Raw genomic sequence first — 25000 nt, 5'->3', positions numbered from 1 at the left:
AGTTGGAATAATAGACCATAAATAAAAGGTCGGAATGCGAAAAAGTTTTTATTTAATCTAAATGTAATCAACAAGAGAATCAGACATATGTCTGTACTTCTTATGGACTTAACTCTACTTGAAACAAGTCCTACTTTGCAAAATTCTATATATTCTTTATATTTAAGGTGAAGATGACGCTCTTATTGTCCCTGTGACCTTTGAGCGATATAGATAACAGATGAATGGATGATGATCTATTGTTGTTAAGAAGGTGAAATTCGCAGCAGTCTGACAGTTGTCTGAGCAACGGGCTTTTCCTGTTGTACCAGAATTACACAACTGATTTGGACGAGATAGGAGCTGAACTGGATGAACCCATGTACGAGTCGTATGAACCTCAGGTCGACTTGAAGAACTCCGGTTCCACAGATGCAACTTGTTTCTTCTTGTTTATTTTATTTTAATTAAACACAACAGTCACAATGAAGTGGTTTTACATCTGCAGCCGCTCGAGCCAACAGAAGCAAAGACTAGTGGAGAGAGGGAGGAGGAGGAGGAGGAGAGGGACGCACGGCCCTGAGGTAAACAGGACGTACAGGACTGTAAACATGAGGAGATGGATCGTGTACGTGAGGAAGGAGCAGAAGAGGAGAGGAGGAGCACAGAGAGGAAAGAGAGAGCAGAGGGAGGAGAGGAGGAGAAAAGAAGAGATGGAAAGAGTGGATGATTTTCTTTTTTTACAGGACGTCCTTTAATAAGACGCTGCAACATGATGTCATCCTCTGCATTTACACTGTGTGTGTTTGTGTCTCTGTGTGTGTGTGTGTGTGTGTGTGTGTGTGTGTGTGTGTGTTTGTGTCTATTCCCACTCTTCTCTTTCTCCTCCTCTCTCTTAAACACGGGACGAAATCCTAAACTGGAATCTGTGATGAAGCATGAAAAGGAATAAAAGTGATCGTATTAAATTAAAAAACCCTAAAATTATGACCCATCGTTCTCCTCACGGGTTTCACTCCACCAAGCTTTTGATTTTGAAGAAATCAGAGTTAAAAAGGAAAAATATTTAACCTCTAAATTTGATGTGACATCTTATTGCTCCTGAATATTTGTGAAAACACTATTTATTGCACTGTTTTGTATGTTGCAGTTGTATTAATTGGTATAAACCAGTGTCCTTTGCTATATGAGTGGTTCTGTATCATTAAAATGTAAAAACAGAAGATTTACCGGTGCGCCCGACGCAGAGTAAACCTGCAGATAATCACGTGATCACTGTGAAAGTCGACCACTCTCACCTTCTCCCTGTTTTCTCTCATCGCTCTGAAACAAATCTCTGATTCAGGTGCAGCGTTTCTCCAGTTCGACTCCAAACAAAGGTTATTGTTCAACAGGATTTTCCACTGTGACCAGATTTTCTTTGGATTTCCTGGATTTTTCGCAGAAGCGGTAAACATTTGTTTTTAACCCCCGGCTGGCGTCTGGGTTCACGGTGGAGATGACACGTCGGTTCAAACCCGGGTCTTGTGGTTGTTGGTACAATCCCTTGCCACGCTGACCAATCAGAGGCGGCGCTGTAAGCTGCTTGTTCTTTGAGTTCAGTGAGGTGAAGACAAATAACCTTTTAGCATTATGACCGATTTCTCATCATCTCATACACACAATAACGCCCACGCAGACACACACTGGTGGACGTTGTAATCCTCGTCTTGTCCAAATCCTGCTGGTGATGAAGTGAGAGCTGAGAGAACGGAGCCAAGACTCTCTCAGGGTGACACCGGGGATCTACAGTTTATGTCCCACATCAGCGTCTGAGCTCAAACTGTAAAACATGTCAGGACGGCGTTTACAAGCTCAATTTAAATCACGTTAACAGAAAAAAAAACAGAGCAGCGCCTGCCCCGTTAAAAGATGCTGCAGAGTCAGTGCAGCAGGTTGGATGCTCGTCTGCTGCTGCAACTGAAAACACACAGAGAGATAATCCAGGATACGTCTTTTATAGCCTTGTGGCAACTGTTTCATTCAATCAATCAATCAATCAATAATCAGACGGTATTTGTCGAGCACTTGTCAGACAAACCACGTAACACAAAGTGCTTTTCAGAATAAAAGCAATAAAATCAACAAAGTGACACTCAGTAGAACACGTACCTTAAACCATTAAACTGCTCACACTCATAGATATCAATCCATACCTCCATCTATCCAACAGTTCCTTTCACATGTCTGACTTTTTAAAATCAAGATTCATGAATTAGTCCCAATGGGAAATCAGTGAAGATGTCAAACCAAACCCATTTAAGGTGGCTGTTGTGTCTTGGTGGAGGAAAAGCCCTCTACTGGGGGACATTATGGTTTTAGGTTGTGATACTGTGGTGACTCTGTAAAGGTTTTAAAGTCCATGTCAAACCAGGAGTGACGTGTCATTAAACTGTGAGTGAATCAGTGTCTGCAGCCTCTCGGCTCGTTACCTCCACCGAGGAGGTTTGTGTTTCCGTTGCCGTTTGTCTGTCTGTTTGCAGAATTACACAAAAACTACAAAAACCCAATTCTATTGAAACCTGATTTTTTTGTCACTTTCTTTGTCGGGGGCGAGATTGGACATGAGCCTTGTTGTTGTAACAGTTGAAATGAGTTATGAGAGGAGCAATGTCGTCAGAGTGTACTTTTTGTTTCCCTCAGGTTAGTAACGAGAGTGGATACGTTAAAAACGAGCTAAGATAACGAGTTCTGTGGAAGTTCCAGCATCGTGGGAACGGGGAGTTTTTGTCTCCGTGCAGTTTGTCGAACATGTGACTCATTTTGAGGAACTGTCAACTGTAAGAAGAAGCGTCTCGTGACACTTGAAGAATTAAAGCTCCGAGTGGATGCGAGGAACCATCTGCAACTTTCTGCACTTTGCATTAATGTGACGCCAAACGATTTTCAAACTCAGCACTTAACTTGTTTTTCCAGTGTTGCCACGACAGATAATATCAGAGGCGTTTTACGAGGGACATCATCATCATTAAAAGTCGCTATCAGCTGCTCTTTATCTGCTGTTTCCTCTTCTCTGACTCTGCCCCCCCCCCACTCTCTGCTGGTCTCTGCCCTCCTGGTGGCACCGGGTCTCTCCCAGTCTCCAGCTGCCGCCTGCGTCCATCCAGCTGTTACATGAAGGTTTAAAAACAGCTCCTTCTGAAACCGCATCAGGAAAAAAGCAACGACGCTCGTCTGGACGCTGCAAAAACCTTTATTACTTCCACCTCCAGTGACACGCAACACTGAGGAAATTCAGTGAAATCCTATTACTTCTGCTCAGCTTTTGTATTTCAGTGGAGTTGAATAATAACCAGAGGGAGGACGCCCGCTCTCTGATTGGTTGGACGGTCTCAAAGCGATGGACGCTGATGGTTTGTGGATCTTGTGATTTCTGCATCTCGACATCTTGACTTCATCATCTCGAGGTCTCCACCTTTCCTGTTTACTCACAACCAAATAGATGCTCCTTCCTGTGTTTAGGCCAGGAGGCATCTCGCTGGTCAGGTTGGGACAGACTGAGATTCTGCAGCACAGAGGCTGCGTGTGTCTCCGCGGTAGATTGTATTTGATTTAGCGTTTATCTGAGGCCAGGGTCACTACGAGATGTGCAGCACGTAGACGGAGCTGCAGGTCAGGTGTCCCGGGTTGTGGATTTTCTCTAACATTTGAAGAGCAGGTTTGAGGTCAGAAATCCACAGGATTATTAAGAAACACGCACAATTTTCCACAAATGTGAAGCCAGCTGCTTTCAGACATGCACCGAACTTCCAATAATCCCCTGAAACTATCCAGAGGGGTCCAATGAGAGGACACAAATGTCCAAGTCAGGGGCTGCGAAAACATTCTCCAGAGTTTTTCCTGACAGCTCCCTGATAAAAGACCTCTGGATAAGTGAGCCCATGTGAAAATACAGCAGGAGAATGTCCGGAGAATTCACAGCCGACAAAAGCAAAACTGAAAAAACAACAAGAGTACAAAAGGAAGAAGATGCAGAAGAAGACATCAACTTGGAAACGAGATTAAAGATGTTTTTGATGATAAGATTGACGGAGATTTTCCTGTTGTTGTGAACACGTCTGACTCACCCAACTGTGAGAGTTCATGTCTGAAAACGGCTCCAGTACCAACATGCTCTTTAAATCAACCCTCTTATATATATTACAACAATGTGTTTGAGACAGACTTTCACACGTTCACTCAACCGCGACCATCTTTCCCAGACCTGACTGCACACACATCTGTAAAGATCTGTAAAGACGTGACAGATGTTCTGGACGCAGATTTCAACTGAACTTTCCTCTAAAATAATCTTTCTGGGAACAGGTTCAAAACTTATACTTCCTTTACAAAGACAAGGCACAGTTGTTCATACAATTAATCTAGTTTGCTGATTTGTCGGTGAGGATTCAGACCCCTGCAAAGACTTTCCCTCGTCAGGTGGAGGAACTCGACCGTCCTGCGAGGACTCCTGACCCCCACCTCGTCCAACACCTTCAGGAGGAGCCTGAACGCTGAGCCTGAACCAGGCCACATCACCCAACATCAGAGTTGCACCTCACTAATGCTCCTGTGGCTGAACGGAGCTAAATCTCAGCGGCCAGGTTTCTAACATCTTGGGAAAAGCCGTTCAACGAGCACACATGGGCGTAATAATCTGGTCTCAGTGCACGTTTGGCGTCGTAGTGACGACATGAAGTTTTCAGGCTTAGTCTTAAAAAAAAACTGAGCCTGATAGATGAAGTTCTGCTGTAAGAGGGGGGGGGGGGGGGGGGGGGGGGGGGTAAAGTTTAAAGATATATTTGATGTCTGGGCATGAAGAGAGAATATCTGCAAAAAAATACCATAAAGGATTTTCTCTGAAAAGCCGAACTGAAGCACTGAGCTGTTCGGATGAGACTGAAGGGTTTTTAACCTTTGCAGCTTGATGTACTTAAAGATATAACACTTTCATATTCCCAATAAATAACTCTTCACTGACAGAGAGACAGGGACGTTTTTTTATTTTTTATTCTGCATTATGTGTATTTTTGTGCAATATGACCACGGGAGCTGATGTAATCTGCACGTAAGCAATTACCGAGCTGCTGGATTTGAATGGATATGAACTAATCTGCAGAATCTCCGTTGTTCCCTCTGCTGTGTCTGTGGTTCAGGGTGTCAAACGGGTCAGTGACTGAAGACACCAGCAACTTCTAATACACAGACACCAAGAGGAGAAGCTTGTGTCCTCGGTTAAATGGCAAAGTCCCAGAGAGACAGATGGAGGAGAGGAGAAGGACGGGAATGGAATAAAACCCCAGGCTTTTTGGGATGCTGGGAGATACAGAGAGGAGAGCTGGATAAGTATCAAGGTCACAAATACATTATTAACACACTGACTCTTGCGTATACTCCAGCAGACAAACATAACTAAATACATAGTTATAGACTCCATTCTTCTCTGGATGAAGATTTGAAATCACTTAATCGATAAACCTTTGCTGACTTCATCTCTGATAATCGAGAGATCGGGGAGATGGGGCTGTTTTTTTTTAATTCAGCCTAATTTTGTGATCTAAAGATTTCAATTCTTTCCTCAGCTCGACACATTTGTTAATAAAACATAATACTTGAGAACTAGAACAGATATTAACATGAGCTGTTAACCTGTTTTCAATAAGAAGATAGAATAAGATCTTAATTGTCTTTTCCTTTTTATCTGAGATCACTTTCTTTAAACGTTTCCATATCAGGAAAAAACATCCACAGCAACGTAACGTCTGAACGTCACAAACACAGAAGCTGAAGAATCAACCTGTTTCTAATGTGTCAGTTTAATCAAATGCATTTTGGGGTTTTAATTGTGATGTTTGATGTTTGAGAAATCCAGTAAATCATTAGCTCATCGGGAATCTAATTATTTTCTGCATCTGCCACAGAAATAAAACGTTAAAAAAGTAAATTAACTACAAAAAGATAAAACAACTGAACCAAACAGATTCTATTTCCTGTATCTGACAGATGAAATCCAGTTTTTCCCCCTCACATCACATGTGTTGTGCGTTTACACTTTGCTCCAACATGTGTTTCCCTTCATCCAGACACATTTGACTTCTGATGTAAACAGGAGGATCAACCGTCTCCTCACAGATCCACACGTCCGCCCCGCTCCATCCAATCATCCTAATGGCATTCATGCATTTCACTGGCGTCATAAAGAAGACAAACTATCACCAGTTAGTAATTAATCACCCGGCGTCCTCGACCCGCTGCGTCCACGGCCATAACTGTCTGTGTCTCTCACCCCGGCCATCACACACTAACCTTGTGTGTCTGCCAGCTGAGCTCTGGTTATGGATGAAGCCGGCTGTATATCTCACACTCACAGACTCACACACACTCACACACTCACAGACTCACACACACTCACACTCACAGACTCACACACACTCACACACTCACAGACTCACACAGTCACACAGTTGGTCATTTATGAGAGCGTCTGGTCCGAGTAATAAAAGCCCAGTGTTCAGCTCACAGAGGGACTGAGGGAGAGAGGAGGACTATTCAGGGTGATTAGATTTTGCTCCGGCTGAGACGCCTGCACTTTTCAGATTGTTTTCTCACATATGGAGTTTTATTTTCTATTATGCTGTTTTCTGAAATGTCTCACTGTGGATCGTCTGTTTCCCTGTGGTCTACTTTGAACAGCATTAGCAGATAAAGACGCTTTAAAACTAATCTCCCCAGATGTGATGTGATCAATTCTTTAAAAAATAATAATTAACTACCACTTAAAGGCCCAATTTAAAACACCCATTTAGGCTGAATAACGATATTCACTGCAGAGGTTAAGGTGGAATAGAACACTGCATAAAATCTGCAGAATGAAAGCACGCACAAAAACATGTGTACTTGCAAACGCGCTGTCCATATAGGATTGTACACACAAAAACTATACAAAAACACTGATACACAACATAGGGAATTGATAATTCACACGAGAACACACACACACACTGGATTGTGTGCAAAAACACTTAGAATAGCACATTTGCCTAATGCAGAATATAAAGGATCCATATAAGATCTTACACAGAAGTAAAATGATATAAAGACAGTTGAATGCATCCTCACACACACTCTCACACACACACACACACACACACACACACACACACACACACACACACACACACACACACACACACACACACACACACACACACACACACACACACACACACACACACACTCTGCTGTTCCCCTCACCTTTGCAGAAATGACAGAGTTCTTGTGGTAGAAGCAACACAGAGCTGCTGTCAGGGTTTTCAGGTCGCATCGCTCCGACATTCTTGCAAACTTCCCTGAAGCGACTGGGAAACCGACTGCAGCCTCCAGCCGGACGACACCTCGGCTGTAAATACCAGCCTCAGTCGCCCCTGACTACAGAGACAAGCTGTGACTCTGATGCCTCCTAACAACCGGCAAGTCCATGAAGGATTCCAGTTTGCATCTTCCAAGCAAAGTAAAAAAACACTGAAGGGAGGAAGAGGACTGAGCTAAATGCAGAGTCGTCACGCGCACTTGGAACAAACGTGGAGGAAAGAAGTGTGTGAGCCCAGCAGCATCACGTCAGCTGCTGCATCCCTCCTCCGTCACCTCCCTGCCTCTCTCTCCTCCACAGTCCCCTGCAGAGTGGCCCCTCCGCTCTGCCCCTGCTCCAATGATCCTCTCCAACACATTGCTCCTCTCTGCTCCGCCCTCGCCGGCTCCATATAAGGGCAAAGACAGACCCATGTGATCCGCTTTGACCCAATCGTATGTGGATTTACAGGGAGTGGCCCAGAGTCGCTCTCTTTATAAACATAAGGATGGAGACGTAGAGGAACAGAAGGAAGATGGAGCGACTCAGAGCGTGACTTTTAGTTATTTAAAAATAATAGAATACAACTTAATGTGCAGTTTTATTTTAAATGTGTTGTTTATTGATGGTTGGACATGAGACGTTTTTGATATAAGTTGAAGCTAATTTGTTTCTGGACTCTAAAACTAATGATTATTGTTGTTCTGATGGTTATTTTGTTAATTTGTAGATTAATTGTTTGGCCTTGAAAAGTCCAAACAGAAGCACTCTTCATTACTGAGTTTGGTTTCTGTGTTATACTTTACAAAGATCATCAAATAAAATTAAAAATAAAAATCACACTGATAGGATTTTCTCTGGATCTGATGTTGACGCAGTGTTGTTGACACTCTGACTGCAGGGTCACAGTTTGTATCACCGCTCTTCCACAAAACACAGTTCTTCATTCATTAGGGCCGAAATAAACTGAGATAATAAATCACTTCCAGTCCTGCAACAAACTTTTCCGAGGAAAAATCCACCAGGGTCCTGATTTACCATGAAGAAAAATGTAATGACAACAAGAGCTAAAGGTTGTAAAGTGAAAATGAATCCAAAAATAGAACTGCAACAGGTCAAAGGCGAGTAATTGTGTGTGTGTGTGTGTGTGTGTGTGTGTGTGTGTGTGTGTGTGTGTGTGTGTGTGTGCGTGCGTGTGCGTGTGTGTGTGTGTGTGTGCGTGCGTGCGTGTGTGTGTGTGTGTGTGTGTGTGTGTGTGTGTGTGTGTGTGTGCTGGTTAATAGCTGGCCATTTGCGCTCCTTAATGACCGCTAAGTAATTACACCCACACACTCATTAAGTGCCGGAGCTTTTTCCTCCAGTTCACACACTCGCATGGGAACGACTGCACGTAGAGAACATCCAGCAGGACCAAAGAAACCAGGAATATTTATACACCGGGTCGTGTTCACTCTCAAACACCCAGATACATTACACAGTGAGGGTGACACCCCGGCAGAGACCAGTTCAAGGGATATTTCACCACAGAGGAAGAAGCCACTAATTACAGCATGAACTCTCTGAGGATCCACGAAGGAAATCCATGTAGAACATTCCCTGGGGCTACACACAGCGACACACACACACACACACACACACACACACACACACACACACACACACACACACACACACACACACACACACACACACACACACACACACACACACACACACACACACACATAGAACTGCCAACCACAGCAGCCCCAAATCACAAGCTAGGCTAAAAGTCCACCTTAAAATACACACATCCGTCGCTCCAGGAATGCTCTGGAAAAACAACAGGGGACAGAAATCAGCGTGCTGTGGTTCTATGTTTTCTATTTCTATCTGTTTGTTGTTTCTCTCAGATGGAACCGAGGAGGGTTAGGAACTTTTTCCAGCAACTGCAGACTTTAGATTTTAATTTCTGTTATTTAAATGGTAAAAAAATGTGTTGAATATAGAGTTTTATTCTACATATGCACAGTAGTCTGAGCCCATGATATTGAATCATCTGCATCCGGTCATGGTAATAAGTCCTCAAACGTAAATGACGGTTAGATTAATGGTCGCCCACATACTCCAATCAAGTTTTTTATGTCGTATTAAAGCCGTTTCATAATCACATAATTTAAACCATATGATGATGAGGGATTGGAAAATCGAAATGAGCTGTAGATTGTGTCTCTACAGTTATCGATTGCAAAGGTTAATGTATTTCTGCAATATGTGACGTCATTTTCTGACTTCATTGTGACGTCACTTATCATTTAATATCAGAAACGATGAGGAATCATTTTCTGAGCAAGATTTGAATTAATTGGTGAGAAACTGTTTTTCAGACCATATTTTTTTGTTGAACTTTGACAGATCAGCTCCCAGGTAATAATTCCCAAAATCCGTCCATGTGTTTCTGAGCTACTTTGAACACAAACACACATAATAACCAAATTATGCAGTATCTTGAAATAGACATTAAAAATATAAGGACTTTAAATAAAGTAAATCATCTGTTTTCCTGACACAGGCGGGAGTTCGGTGTTTAGTCAATACATGTTATGATATCATGCCTCAGTCTGAGCATCACTATCGTTCTGTCACAGCGTTCATCAGCCTCTAATGCTGGGGAATAACTGTCAGTGTGTGTGTGTGTGTGTGTGTGTGTGTGTGTGTGTGTGATGTGTCATTGATCTTGGTGGGAATCGCACCGATCGGTGCAACGTGATCATCACATGAGGCCGATGAAGTCAGTGGGTGCAGCGTATTTCATGTGACTCAATGAAGAGGAAACAGAAAGTGTTTCCATGTTTTCTGACTCAGACGTTAAATGTTTAAATTCATATTAACGACGACTCAAGGTCACATTCATCCATTCACACACATTCATGTTTCTACACGCTGCCCTCTTCTATCACATCACCCACACGCTGATGGAACAGCTATCAGGGGCCATTTAGGGTCAGGGTGGGGACAAGAGGAGCTGGGGATCGAACCACTGGTGTTAGTGGACGACCCGCTCGGTCTCCTGAGCCACAGCAACCCAGTGAACTACTGCAGGCTACGGCACATAGACCATACACGGCAGATAAAACTTGTTTTAGGTGATAAGCGTATTATTGATACTGAAAATGAAAGAGTGTATTTCCTGATTTACAAGTCACCTGCGTCGAGGAGGTGATGTTTGTTTGAATGTTTGTTGTTGAGCCAGATTACGCAAAAGCCTCAGGACGGATTACCACAAAACATGGTTTGAAATTCTAGTTTGTAAAGTTACTTGCACGATAATAAATGTTTAAAAGAGAAAGCACACATTTAGTTTTCAGTCTCTCATCTGCAGCGTGAGCATAAATAAATAACTCACAACGCTCAAACTGGGAAGAAATACTCGCCTCAAGTTAAAATTTAAAACATATCGACCTTCTGTGTTCAACAAAGCACAAAACAACTGGAAACACTTGAGGGGGGGGGGGGCTTTGAATTGTTAATCCTAATCTATAGTGTCTGACCCAGTTCTCATATTGATCATTACCCAGAATTACGCTTTCAACTGCTCCAATAATCCAATAAAGAAAATCTCTCGTCAGTGGCAGATCGGAGATTCTTAGAAAAAGAAAAAGTGGTGTTCACGCTGAATTCAGGATTATAAAGTTCTAACTCAGGATTAAACACACTCGTCTCATTGACTCGTCTCTTATTGCTCCTCTAGCACTTTGTTTTACTACACGATGAATAAAACGCACTCGACTGAATTCCCTCAAACAATCATGTGGCACAATGGGACCGTCCAGAAGTGGAATTACCACTGAATTCAACAGGATTACAGAGGTTTTAACAGGAGATTATTAATGTAACTGCAGCACGTTGGTGTGTGGCTGCTGCCCAGCTGCCTGCTCGGCTCCCCCCCCCCCCCCTTCATTGATTGGCTGTCCAGCTTATTGACTGACAGGCTGTCACGGTCAGTGGAGCTGAATAGAGGGGGGGGGGGGGGGGCAGCTGGTCGGATGTTTGCCTGGTTGAACTGGTGCTGACGGACTGGGACGGTGATGCTGATGAATGTCACTCTGAGGTTTGGACGTCGGACACTGATGGTTTGAGTAAATCTGACCACTAGGGGGCAGCAGAGGGCGTCTAGCAACAAACAACACACGTCAGCTGACGGTCAAATTAATTAACTAATTATCTGAATAAAAAAAGAAATCGATGTGGTCAGTTCAAGTCATAACATTTTAAATACTGTAAAAACAAAGCTAGGACATTGTACTACTACTACTACTACTACTACTACTACTAATAATAATAATAATAATAATAATAATAGTAAAAGTTAATACAAATTGTCATAACAAAATTAAATATCTAAAATTAAAGCGAGACCACTCATTACAATATAAATAGAAATTGGAATTGAGGGAAAGCAAAATGATCAAAGTACGTTTTAAGCTTTGATTTAAAGGAAGCGACTGACTCTGCCTGCCTGTTGTTTTCTTTGTAAACATTTTGCGTGTGTGTGTGTATATGTGCGTGTGTGTGTACTGTATACTGTGAATTGTCGTATACTTTATGAGTTGAAAGCTGCTGTGACCAGAGACCACACACACACACACGCACACACACACACACACACACACACACACACACACACACACACACACACACACACACACACACACACACACACACACAGAGGATTACTGTTTCTTGAAGCTGCCTCATGAGGTTGTAGAGCAACTCGACTCAAAGACAGAGAGAGAGAGAATGAAAGAGAAAGAGTGAAAGAGGAGTTGTGTCCCAGAGGATCAACAGGAGAACAGACTTTCTCTCTTTCTTTCTCTTCTTTCTTTTGCTCTCATCAAAGACCATGAAACAAATGTGATGCTCTTTACTGCCACCTCTTGCAGAAGAAGGTATTTTGACCACAATAATTGATCATATTTGCCTTAAGTGACAATAGAATTACACGTTATTCCAGTTTCCTTCGAAGCTAAGAATCTGAACCATGCACTTGTGTTTTCATGGCTGGATTTTATAATTCTCTAACTTGTTTTTAAAACCACAAATGTACTGATGCCATCTCATCTCTCAGATTATCTATCGGAGTATATAAAAACATCCATATTGGTCGGGCTTTAGTTTAATCAAGTAATCATGTTATATCATTTCCTAAAGATGTAGAGATCTTTACTTCTGGTTTGTTGACTGTCACAGTGGAGGCTGCTGTTCACGTGTGTGTCTGTGTTGAGTTACAGGAAAACGCAGACACAACAAATGCCGCAATAAAATGTCTGACAATGTTTTCTGATCTTTAAAAAAAAGGAAAAAGTGCAGTGGGAGCCAGATGAGCTGATGAAGCAGACGCATTTACGGAGATCGCTTGAGAATTTCTCGTCTCAGACGCCTTTCATGTCGTACTTTTCTTAATTTCTGCCAGAACCTTGGTAGCGTAATTTCAGTAGTTACACTACAGAACTTAAATTTAACCCAGCAGCCATCACTTCAAAGATAAATCTACTTCCTGTCTGTGGGGGGAAAAGACAGAATGTGGAAATCAAACGTGCAGCTCTGGAAACGTTCATGAGCAGAGAGAAGAGAGTGATGACCTTTTACAATTGTTCTCAACAGACACTTCCTTCCCTGCAAACGTCGTCCTACACAACAACCAGAGGCCTGATTGCACCAAACAATTCAAGGCTCATTGCCCAGACGCCATTAATGTGCTTTTGACCTTTCACCACAGGATATTACACAGAGCACCTGAACTGTCTGTGCACGTGTATATGTGTGTGCATGTGTGTGTGCATGTGTGTGCATGTGTGTGTGTGCATGTGTGGACGTATGTGATTGTTTTCAGCCACATTGGAAATGCAAACACACCTGGAGGACGAGAGCTGACACGTTCGAACATATTCTATAATACACTGGATACAGTAGCTCCATATGTGGTCAACACACACACACACACTGTTGACACTTGCTCACAAGCCTAATTTGAAATACACAAAAGTGCTGTTTGTGTGAGTGTGAGAGTGAGTGTGAGTGTGTGTGTGTGTCTGTGTGTGTGTCTGTGAGTGTGTGTGGTTAGGTTAGCTCCCACATGTGCAGCCTGCTCTCGTGGGAAGGCCTGAGTTTGCTTTTCACACTGAGGTGTCAGCATCCAAACATATGAGCTAATAGTTGGAGGAAAAGAGGGATGGATGAGAAAGGAGGTGAAGACTCACAGACGAAGTGACGAACACACAGGACAGTTGGGGCCTGGTGCTGTCTGATGTGAAGTTATGTAACTCCAGCTGAAATGATCAGTGTGTGCTTATTCAATTAAACAGTCTGGAAAAACTTCACTGATCAATTATTCTTTTTTTTCTCAAACAAAACTTTTAAACATTCTCTGGTTTCAACTTTTCAATTGACAAAACGTTTTTACAGAAGGAGACACTTCGGACTTTGGGAAAATAATAAAATGTGAATCCTTAACTGAAGGATTTAGTTTGAAGTGAGATGTGATATCTGAGATGATGATGTGCAACTTTTGCTGATTAATCTGGGACGACGCGACGATAACAGATAAATAAGTTCACATAACAGAGACAAGATCCGTTTGATATAAGTTGTCATCAAGAGTTCGGAGAGGACGTCTTCTATCGTGAATGAAACGTGGATTAACAGTGAAAGGGAGTTAAAAGGGAAACTTGTGCAGATCTCACTCATCTGATTTATTAACAAAGGAAAGAAACAGTATTGATGGTTAAATTGTTTTTCGGTGACACTTTTCCTCCGTACACTTTTGCTAAACTGTATTGTTAAGTATAAACTCTATTGTTTAAAGTCTTATTTCTGCTTCAGTCTGTCGATGTTATTTAAAGTCTGAACTGTCTGTGACCAAAGGCCTGATTATATCTTATTAACACATCATCTGGTTAAACTTTTATTCTACTACTATAAATCATGTCTTCGCCTTGTTGTGGTTCATGAATTCTTTTTTATAGGCCGTGTGTCTGTTTCAATTTGTCCATAAACTGTGTGAAACTTATTAATGTTTCAAACCGGGTCATATCTGATTAGAGAATAAGTAAACAGCTGTTGTTGTTATTCACAGATTTGATTCCCTGCTCACTTTCTCAGCTGGTTGCGTCTTTTAAATAAGAAAGAAAAGCAAACACACGGACGGAAAAACACATCAAATGTCAATGAGATGATAATGTGACAAGAGAATGACCCCTCAGTCATCACGTGTGTGTCTGTGTGTGTGTGTTTGTGTGTGTCTGTGTGTATGTGTGTGTGTTAATATGATTTGCAGCAGGTTGACACCCAGCACGGTGACACTTTGTATGATTTAATGTTGTATTATCCTCGTAGCTCGGCGGCAACTGGATTTACTCGATGCTGTTTACACCTCAGATGCAAATGATGTTTCATATCCTGCGTTTGTCACTTACATTACGATATATAATCAGTTTACTTACGTTTGACCTTTGTTTTACCTGGACACCAAAGATTTATTCTATTTAAATGTGTTTTAAATTACAAGCATTGACAATAGTATTACTTTTACAGCTCGTCTACTAAACCAGGCTGGATCTTACTCCTCTATTTTGTTCATTTTTTCATTTATCTTCGTACAACCCGTCCATCAGATTCTGTTATCGTTCTAAAACTGTGTGCAGCTACGTGAAAAGACCTCACATTGGTACAGGGTGTCTCCAGTTAAGACACAGGATTTCTAACTTTCAACACTTGGCAGTAATTACAGCTGCTTTGGTTTCGTTTGTGTAGCATCACATGTGGTTGTTCCTACCTTCACGTAGTCCACCGTGGCATCCAGGCCGGCAGCAGGCTCCCTGGGGAACACAGACAGAGACAAGGTCCGGTTTAGAGAACACATCTCGCTACTGGGAACCCAAACTCCTGCGTCCTCTCTGGGCTGATGTTCACTCCAGGCAAAACACGAAGAGAAAAGTCTCTGAAAGGCTAAACGCTCTTAGATCCTCGCTCGAAACAGATCAGGGTCCAAACGGGTCCCAGGCTGGTGCTGATGCTGCTGCTCCTGAAAAACTGTAGTCGGCTCCTTTGGGAGGTTCAAAGGAGATGTGGCACTTTTTGAAAAAAGGTCAAAATAAGTTTCACAGGTCCACGTTAGACATATTCTAGATTAGGAAAGTTCAGATCTGTACAGAGAGAGTGGATGAAATCCCAAATTCAAAAAGTGAAGTGCTCAAACCCTGGGACTCTCTCTTTCTGCCTCTCTCTCTCTCTCTCTCTCTCTCTCTCTCTCTCTCTCTCTCTCTCTCTCTCTCTCTCTCTCTCTCTCTCCGTCAGTGGTAAACATGTTCACTCTCTGCCTGCCTCGCTCTCTCTCTCCTCCCCCACCACAACACACATAGCAGCCACACGCCTACCCTTCTGAGTCCACTGACAAATTCACAGAGAGGTTAGAGGGAGAGCACACACACACACACACACACACACACACACACACACACACACACACACACACACACACACACACACACACACACACACACACACACACACACACACACACACAAACAGACTCACACTCACACACACAGACACACAACATTTTTTCATTAATCCCTTTTTGCATTTTGTTTTTCGATTCTTCCAAAACTCCGTTCAGGGACCACATCAAACAACAGCTCGTCATCCTCAGTCTGCATCATCGTCTCATCTGGCTCCCACTGCACTTTTTCCCTGACTTTAAAAGGTCAGAAAACATTGTGAGATTTTATTTTGGCGTTGTGTTAATTACTACTCGTGCACATACGTATTTCCAGAGCTCTCCATCTCTCTCTGGGAGGCTTACAGCCGGGGGCTCAGTGAAGGAGGTAATTAGGTTCAAATCCCCGACTACGTTCGCAAAAAGGTTGGTAGTTAAAATCCCCTAAGCCTCCGCTGGTGTTCCCACGGGAATATTAGCCCAGTCCATTACTTACCAAACCAAATATGTTTAGCTCTAAGCCTCTCAGTTTTAATGTGGCTCCACGTAATGAGCAGGATTTAGTTATGTAACCGAACAGAAGCCTCCATTCACAACAAAGTCAGATCACTGTTCATATAGGTGGAGTGCTCGGGCCTCTGTGGAAGAGCGGAGTGTGGCCAACGGAGCTCTAATCCAACACATCCTGACACACACACACACAAAGACACACACAGTGCATCAACACAAACGTGCAGTGCGTTGTCCTCGCAGCAGAAGACACATTGGCTGTTGTTGGTTGAACAATTGTGTATTTTTTCAGTTAAAACACTTAGTAAATATGTGTAAATCCTTTATTATTAGATGAGGAATAGAAATTAGGACTGAATTCTCTAATATGGAAGTGATAGAAATTGGGAAAGGGAAGAACCAACTAAATGTTTTGACATTTTCGCAGTTTTCCCAGGGATTAATTCATGGATCTTGATGAAAAATAATCAGGCATATTAAGAGGACTAATATCTATGAGTGTGTGAGATGTGGTTTAAGGGGACCGTCTACTAAGTACAGAGTTACTAAAAATGGCAAAAAGTTAAATTTAGAAATAAATAAGAAGATAAATTTGTGCTTTATTCATTCTCAGTTTCACAAAATTCATCACTTCTGCTGTAAACACATGTTAATGCATTACTGAGGGAGAAAACATCCATTGGCTGGTGTTTTCACACGTGTCTGTTTGTTTGTTAACAGGATTTCACAAAAATTACTGAAGCACTCAACCAATTTTCACTTTCTTTAACTGTGTTTTATGGCAAATTAATAAATCACATCATCCTTTTTTTCTTTTACATTTCTTCTATAAGACAAGACCAAGTGGATTGTTTTATCCTTGGCTACTCTGCAGTCCCATCCATCCATTATCTATACTTCTTATCCTTTTGAGGGTCACTGGGAGGCTGGAGCCGATCTGACACTGGGTGAGAGGGGGGGTACCACAGGGCCCAGAAAGGCTGAGCAACTGGGCCAAACACTGCTCCACCACTGGGTGCTATTCTCGTTCAGTTTAGTATTTAGCTGCTGCTGAAGATGAGGGAGAAGAATGATGAAGATAAAATGCAGGAAGTTTCTGTGGTCTCGAACAAACTAAACTAAAATCAGACAGTTCAGTTTGATACTGGTCACCGGGGTCGGTGGTGTGTGTTTCTTCACTGGGGTCAGTGGTCGGCTGGACCTTCACCACCTTCACCGCACCAACCACATGCCCCTCGTCACCCTGCCCTGGCTCTCCTGCCTCAGGCGGCTGCAGCGACAATCACCGAATACCAGACAACACCCATCTAAACCCTCCTGGAGCTGAACGTCCCATTTCTCCTTCAGACAGGTCAAAGGTCAGGCTCACAGACCTGAGCAGGAGGAGTTCATCTCATCAAGCGACACTTTATTAATCCTGATTCCAGCACTTTAAGACATGAGACGTGTCGTGGATGCGAGAGGGTCGACCGTTCCAGACGACGCAGACCGACCGCAGCTAACTTTGACTTTTTGTTTTCTGCTCATGTTGCAGAAACAACATCAGACGCTGGATTTTTTTTTCTTCTTGTCGAGTGACCACAAATCTGACCTGTGACACGGACAGAGGCCGAGCGGGCAGGACAGAAACAGCCGAGGAAAGAAGTGAATAGCAGGAGCAGGCAGGGCAGCGGCAGGCAGCGCTCGCCACAGTCTTTTTCTGGCTACTGTTGTTCTTTTGCGCTTCACCACACAATACTCAGCACGACCACAACTGGCTTCACTTAGGGACTGCACCATGATTGTGTGTGTGTGGGTGGGAGGGGGAGGACGAGCGAGGAAGAGAGGGAGAGTGACACTGGAGGCAATGGAGAGAGTGGATGAGCAGCATGCAGGGTCTGCAGGCGGCCCACAGAGGTCGCTGTGCTTCCACTGTCTGAAGTCACTGTCAAAATCTATTTAATCTACTGTTTTCTATGTTCTTACATTACACAGTATATTGTTACTGCTTCTCCTGATGTAAAGGGCCTGTTCCTGGATCTGTCGCACCACTTTCTAGATCTGTGTCACTAATCCACGCTGCACATTAATACTGTTATACAAGGTGTTGAGTAGGTGGAGTGTGCACAGTGGAGAAAAGACACAACAACACCCAGAAAACGTCAGTGGTCATCGTAAGTATATAAAAATGGACGTAGACTTCGGGGCCAGAAATTGAAGCCAATGCAGAAGAGCCTGAAACCTGTATTCTCTCTAATGACATGTCGCTTTCTATAGAATCTATGATTTATAACGTCAGTAAACATTTCTCTAAGGAGTTTATGTCTCAATCTCTAGTTTCAAGTCTTCTTCTATACAAAATGATGTTCATTTAGTAAATTATGGTCCATTTAGAGTCAAATATACGATAAAGCATCGCATGCATTGGGGCATGGATACGGTTTGATTGACAGCTAGAACCGTCCAATGGGTGCAGTTCGACATGTCTGAAAAACTGTAACTATGGTTTTAATCACTGTTTTTGCGTAAAAGATCTGAGTTACTCCAAACACAATCAACAGATGAAAGGGGAATTAAAAGGATTTGAACTTCCTCTCGTTTGTTCCTCGTCTGCACCCTCCTGTCATCCCTCTCTTTCTACTTTCCACTCTTTCTTTCTGCTATATCCGTCTGCCTCCCGTTCCTCCTCCCGTCCCTCCTCCCCCTCCTCCTCTCCTGGTGGTCCGCCGAGATGCCCACAGGCAAAGTGACCAATGGGGAGCTAGTGCAACATAAGGTCAGGGGTCAAAGGTCAGCTGACAGCATGAGCAATGGAAAGTCAAGACCAACTGGCCAGTGGTTACATACCTCAAGGATACAGTCTGATATCTGTGAGTAGAAAAACTCAACTGCTGGGACTTTTAAAACAACAGGAAAGAGCTGAGATGTTTAACACTAGAGAGACATTTTGAAGTGTTTTCGTGTATCAGTCCCCTTAATGTATCATAACCTCTTTGGTGGAGGTCATAAGTCAAACAAATAAAAAACAGATCAAATTAAAATAATCATATACAGTTTACAGTATAAGCCTCCTTTTTAGTTGTGAGGCCATTAGCAGGAAACTTAGTGTTTTTCTCTGATCTCCAGACAATCACTGATGTTTTCATTAAGATAATCTGTGGATCAACTGGAACATTAGGACTAAAAAGATATTAGAGTCTCACATTTCAAAAAGAAACAAGCACAAGGGCACAGTAACTAAAAAAATGAATCAAACACAGAGCGGGAGGATGAGAGCTTCTTTATCGAACCAGCTGCACAGGCTGAATACGACCTGGACAAATCGTCCTGCTGCATGTCAGCGGTTTGTGAAATGTATCCAGCACAGAGGCAGAGAGATGGAGCGGCAGACAAAGAGTTCACAGTAATCTGGGATCTGTCCTGCCACACCCTGACCTACAAAGGTAACCCAACTGCTGGGGGCTACACACACACACACTCACACACACACACACACACACACTCAGACACACACACACGCAAAGCTGGCTACATCAGATACAGTCTGTTGTAACTCTACACTAGAGATGAAAAGATGGGAGGACATGATGAGGGAAGAGGTGTGTGTATGTGTGTGTATGAGAGAGTGCGTGTGTGTGTGTGTGTGTGTGTGTGCGTGTTCCCTCTGAAGTCGAGCTAGCTGCTACACCCCCCTCAGGGCTCGCTTCTCCTTTCTCCATCCAACTCCCAAACTCTTCTCTGAAAGTTTTATTTTTCTAGAACGTCCACCATCTTCTGAGACTTGAACGTGATTCTGAAAAGTTTGTTGCTTGCACCTTCACAAAAGACGGATCTTGTTGCATTTACAATGTATTTCAAAAAACATGTTGTAAAAGTTTTCAGACAATAATTCTGGAGAATTTATGGAGTTCAGTGTCTGAAAGCAGCTTAATATCCAAAATGTCACAGAAATATGATTATTTGACTTCTTACATTTAATTTCCTGTCAAATGACATTTCGAAAAATGATTTAAGCTGCAGTTTAAACAAGCTTCACCATTTTCAGAACCACTATTTGAAAAGATAAATCGTTTCTTTAATTGTCTCATGTTTTTGTATCCACATCTCTTCTCCTTCATCTCCATCGTTATCATCATAGATAGATAAGGTAACAAATTCCTCATCAGTGTTTACCTGTATCCGTGGAAGTCGTCGATGATGTTCTGGACCAGCGGAGACGTCAGAGGCGGATGGACGTGCCCGGGAGACAGAGACGTGTTCCCACAAGCGAACGCCTGCGTGTGATTGGCTCTGGGGTCCCAGGTGTAGTTCCCGTGGGCGAGGTTGTTACCGCCCCTCTTGCGGCGAGGCATCGTCCCATGGATGGAGATGGGCTGGTAGGCGGCGGGGGGCAGCTCTGAGAGGCCAGCGCTCTGCCCCGGAGGAAAACTGGGGGAGGGGGTAAGAAAAAGAAGAGGAGGAATTTGAGAAGATTTTTTTTATGCTTTGAAAGAAAATCCCCGTCCAGATGGGATCATGTCCACGTAAATCTCCTCTTAATCATTTGGTTTAACGTTACAATCCCACAGAAGTAGCTCTGAGGTAAGATGCCATGCTGTCCGTGCTGAAGTGGAAACAAATGGAAATATTTAATGGTTTGTGCATCATCTTGTTTTTATTTTCTTGACATTTGGTGTATTTTATCTAAAGGTTTGGGCTTCAACCACCTATTATCGAGGGGATACCGAACAATATGAGTATTTCTGATATTTGTTTTCCTGGGAACCAGCTTGTTGACCCAACAGAATTTATAAGAGTCTCCTCAAGCTGAGTTGGCTCATAGAAAAGACTAAATACTGGAAAGAACAAAGTATTTATAGGCTCATATGACTCATTATTTGAGAGAGACACAGAATTTTGCAGTCAACCCGACCAACTCACCCAGGCCTGGAGCTGAGGAGGTCCATGGAGGAGGCGAGCGAAGCCTGGAGCCTCCTGGAGGAGTAGGAGCTGCTGCTGGGGGCCCCAGGGTGGGCGGGGCCTCCCTCCAGGCTGTGATGTGCATGGAGCGACCTGGGCAGACTCGCAAAACGCCCCTCGGCCATCATCCTCAACTCTGGAAAGAAACACACACACAAAAATGTAAATAATAAAATTCTGATACCCATATATCGGCCAATGTACCGTATAAAAATGGTAAAGGAACTGTTTTTGTATAGCTTCCATCCAAAGTTGCATTCACCCATTCACACACATCCACACAGCACTTTGGAGTTTTGGAGAAAACAGTTGTGTAACCTGGTAACACAATCAGGAGGGTGATACGTAACACACTGTGTGACACACTGCTGCAAAAAGACACATGATCTGAAACACACAAACACACACTGACGTGCAGCGTTCACCAAGATGAAATATTATGATACACAAACAAACACACAACCAGAGTCAGTACAACAGGTGCCTGAACCAACACACTCACGTGGTGGAAACATACCCTTACACATCATCATCACACGGAAATACACACATTGCCTGGGGGGGACATAAAACTAGTCATTAGATAATAAAAGTATTTTGAGCCTGGTAATTTGACTCTGACTACACAACGTTTGAATGGCTGACGTAGAGTGATTCTACATTTTAAAATCCAACGCTCAAAAAGAAAGTATTTCTCATTTAAATGCTTTATAAATCTGTAGTTTGTATGAAATTAGCCTAAAAAACAAAGACCAAACATATAAGTACACACGGCTCCTCAGCTTTAGTTTAACACCTGGGGAACTGTGCAAAAAAACTGGGAGTGAAATCCGACTCTGTTCAGATGCATCGGCCTGAAACAACATTTAGAAATCTAATCCTTGAATCTATTCACTCTGATTGTAACTGAAGATATTCTGAACCAGTGAATGTAAAACACGAACAATCATGTTTCTATCACATCTACTGTTCTGTTTTTGAAAGATTTAAAAGGAAACTATTTTGCTCGGTGGAAGAAACAACCGAGACTCTTATGTAAACAAAATACAAAACACTCTTGTGTCGGCCCTCAACTGAATAATCCGGAAATGTTCTTGTTGTCGTGAACACAAATTTATTTAAATCTAAAAGTACAGAGAATGTCTTGACCCAATTTATCTGACATTTTCCGAGGTTTATGTTCGAGTCTCACGGACAAGAAACCACCTGAGGTCTGACCCCAGCTCAGTTATAGACGGACTATCACATCCTCTGAGTACGCTTCAACTGCTTTACTACCAACTTCATATTTTTTGTTATTGTACAAAACGTCATGTGTTGCTCACGGGATATAGATCTGATCTGGTGACAGACAGACATGTGGGTATAATTACACAGAGAAGAACATGACAGATAGACGGGCAGGGATGGAAAACACAGGACGGGATCTTGATAAATCCCCCTGGTGCGTGAAGATGGTGCCCTGAGTCACTCAGCAGGCAGCAGTTAGTCAGCGTACAAAAACTAAAATAACCTGAGCTGACAAACATGTCGACAGATGGATGTCGGAGATTAGAGAAACTCGTCCTGTATCTTTAATCTCAGCAAACTAGAGAATCTGTCGTGAGCCACTAAGCTGCTGCTTGTTATTGTGTCTGCGTCTCAACAACCTGATTGTGATCGGAGAAAGTAGCTGCAGATTAAACTGGGGATCGACAATGTGAGATTGTTTCCTTATTTCTTGTAGATGCAGATGTCATGTATTCCAAATAGAAGAGAGGAGCCGAGTGAATCATAGAATCAAAACTGACATGTTTTAGCTTTTTATGTTTCCAAACTGTTTTCTACATGTTTACCAACTTCTAAAACTTTTGGAAATGTCTCTGTTCCCAGTTTTAGGTTGAAAAGTCCACAGTTGAGTTTTAGGCTACATCAGTAAGTTTTCAACATTGTTTCCAAACATCCGAGTTTCTGCCGATCCAGATCAAAACGCTCAAAATAAATCCAGCAACACTGATGCCTTTTAAAACAAAAAATGTCGTAAAGTGGACGTAGTCCGGACAAGCAGAATTTTGTAACTTTTGGAAAACAATGACACCGAAACCCACATTCGCTTCCTGAAAAACAAACAACATCGGCTTTGACTAACATGGACGACAGATTACAACACTTTCACTGACAGCTCCACCTCGTCGTCTGCTCAAGTTAATCCCTCATCTCACTGTGAAGCTCCTAACGGCAGAGAAGATCTGATCCCTGTTTACAAACACGACCATTGTTAATATGGATAAAGATGATTTACGCTAAGGACGAACTACAGGTTCTTATCTTAAACCTTTTTAAAATGAAACTAAACCCTAGACTAGACTGTTGCAGGGGACCAATGAGCTTGTGATGATGAATATCAATAAAAATGCAAATAGTTTAGAGAAAGGAACAGCTGGCCAGGTCAACACACACACACACACACACACACACACACACACACACACACACACACACACACACACTGTAAAAGTCCTGCTAAGGCATGTTAGGTCAGAGTGGGGATGAAGAGAGAGGCTGGACGACAACAGGAGAAAGACCTATTATGAGACCTTCAGGGATGGTCAGCTGTGTGTGTGTGTGTGTGTGTGTGTGTGTGTGTGTGTGTGTGTGTGTGTGTGTGTGTGTGTGTGTGTGTGTGTGTGTGTGGGTCCCTGACCATCTGCCAGACACACACGCCTTCCTGCAGAGGAGAAAGGAGCGACTCCCCCTGAGTGAAAACGCAGACAGCACTTACGCACATGAATAGTCCGTCAATTAATCTTGTAAATGGATTATTCATGCTGAGAGCAACAGGAAGTTATTTCTTCAGGGAGCGAAGGTGTGAAAAGTCTCACTCTCCGTCCATCTCTCTTTTCCTTCATCACCCTCTCCATCCATCCCCTCTACTTCGCCTTCTGCCTTTTTCCAGTCGTTCTGTCCTGTCGACTCCCCCCCCCCCCCGACTCATCCATCTTTCCTTTTCTTGTGCCCCCCCCACTCCCCACACAGACATCGCCTCCCTCCCTCTGTCTGTCCATCATGAGGTCAGCACTTCTTTTGCTTCCTCGCTCCGTCACCTTCTTTCTGTCCTTTGTCCTTCCCCCTCTTTCTTCCTCCCGGCCTTATTCTCTCCTCCCTACAGCTGTCCGGCGCCCGGTCACTTCGCCCTGCACGTCACACACTCACACAACTATTCTTATCAGGACACTGCACCGACTTCCATTCATTGTGGACAAACTCTAACTTTAATCTTAATCCATTTTATAACCTAAACCATGCCTCTTCAGGATTTATCATCTGGACCCTGTGAGGACTTTATGCTGAAATTAGGAAATAAAAATGCGCTGCTTCCAGATATGCACTGAACTCCACACATTTTCCTGGAATTTTCTGGAGGAGCTGTACGTGAGAACACAAATGTCCAAGTCACTTGCTCCGGATATTGTCTAGAACTTGTCCTGCCTGACTAAATGTCCGAGTGAGCCCATGTGAGAAACAAATCCACAGCGAGTGAGTTTTTTTTACGTGAAAGTGGAAGAATACAAATATCTCTGGATGGAAAAAAAAGGAGCAACACACATAGAAGATAAAGATGTCAACTTGAAGACTCTTCCGTGGCAGAATTTATACGTCATGTCCTGCCTCCTGCTGCTCTACAGCCTGAGCCGGAACATCTCCTGCTGTCTCTCTCCTGAGTTCTTAACACGTGAAAGACAAACTCTTTA

At 43.0% G+C, this 25000-nt stretch overlaps 1 protein-coding gene across 1 annotated transcript in view; it reads right to left on the bottom strand.

Moving 5' to 3' along the window:
* Positions 1-25000, bottom strand: part of bcar3 (BCAR3 adaptor protein, NSP family member) — a 39170-nt gene that overhangs the window by 10389 nt on the left and 3781 nt on the right. The window contains exons 2-4 of the mRNA XM_034584245.1: positions 21231-21405; positions 20484-20738; positions 15159-15201 (exon numbers count right to left, since the gene is read on the bottom strand). Coding sequence (XP_034440136.1) covers positions 15159-15201; positions 20484-20738; positions 21231-21397 — 465 coding nt within the window. The 5' untranslated portion in view covers positions 21398-21405. The remainder of the gene's footprint in view (positions 1-15158; positions 15202-20483; positions 20739-21230; positions 21406-25000) is intronic.

This window comes from Hippoglossus hippoglossus, chromosome 4, assembly GCF_009819705.1.
Source record: "Hippoglossus hippoglossus isolate fHipHip1 chromosome 4, fHipHip1.pri, whole genome shotgun sequence".
Classification (NCBI taxonomy): domain Eukaryota; kingdom Metazoa; phylum Chordata; class Actinopteri; order Pleuronectiformes; family Pleuronectidae; genus Hippoglossus; species Hippoglossus hippoglossus.
The sequence above is the reverse complement of the archived record's forward strand: the minus strand, read 5'-3'. Positions and strand labels throughout refer to the sequence as shown.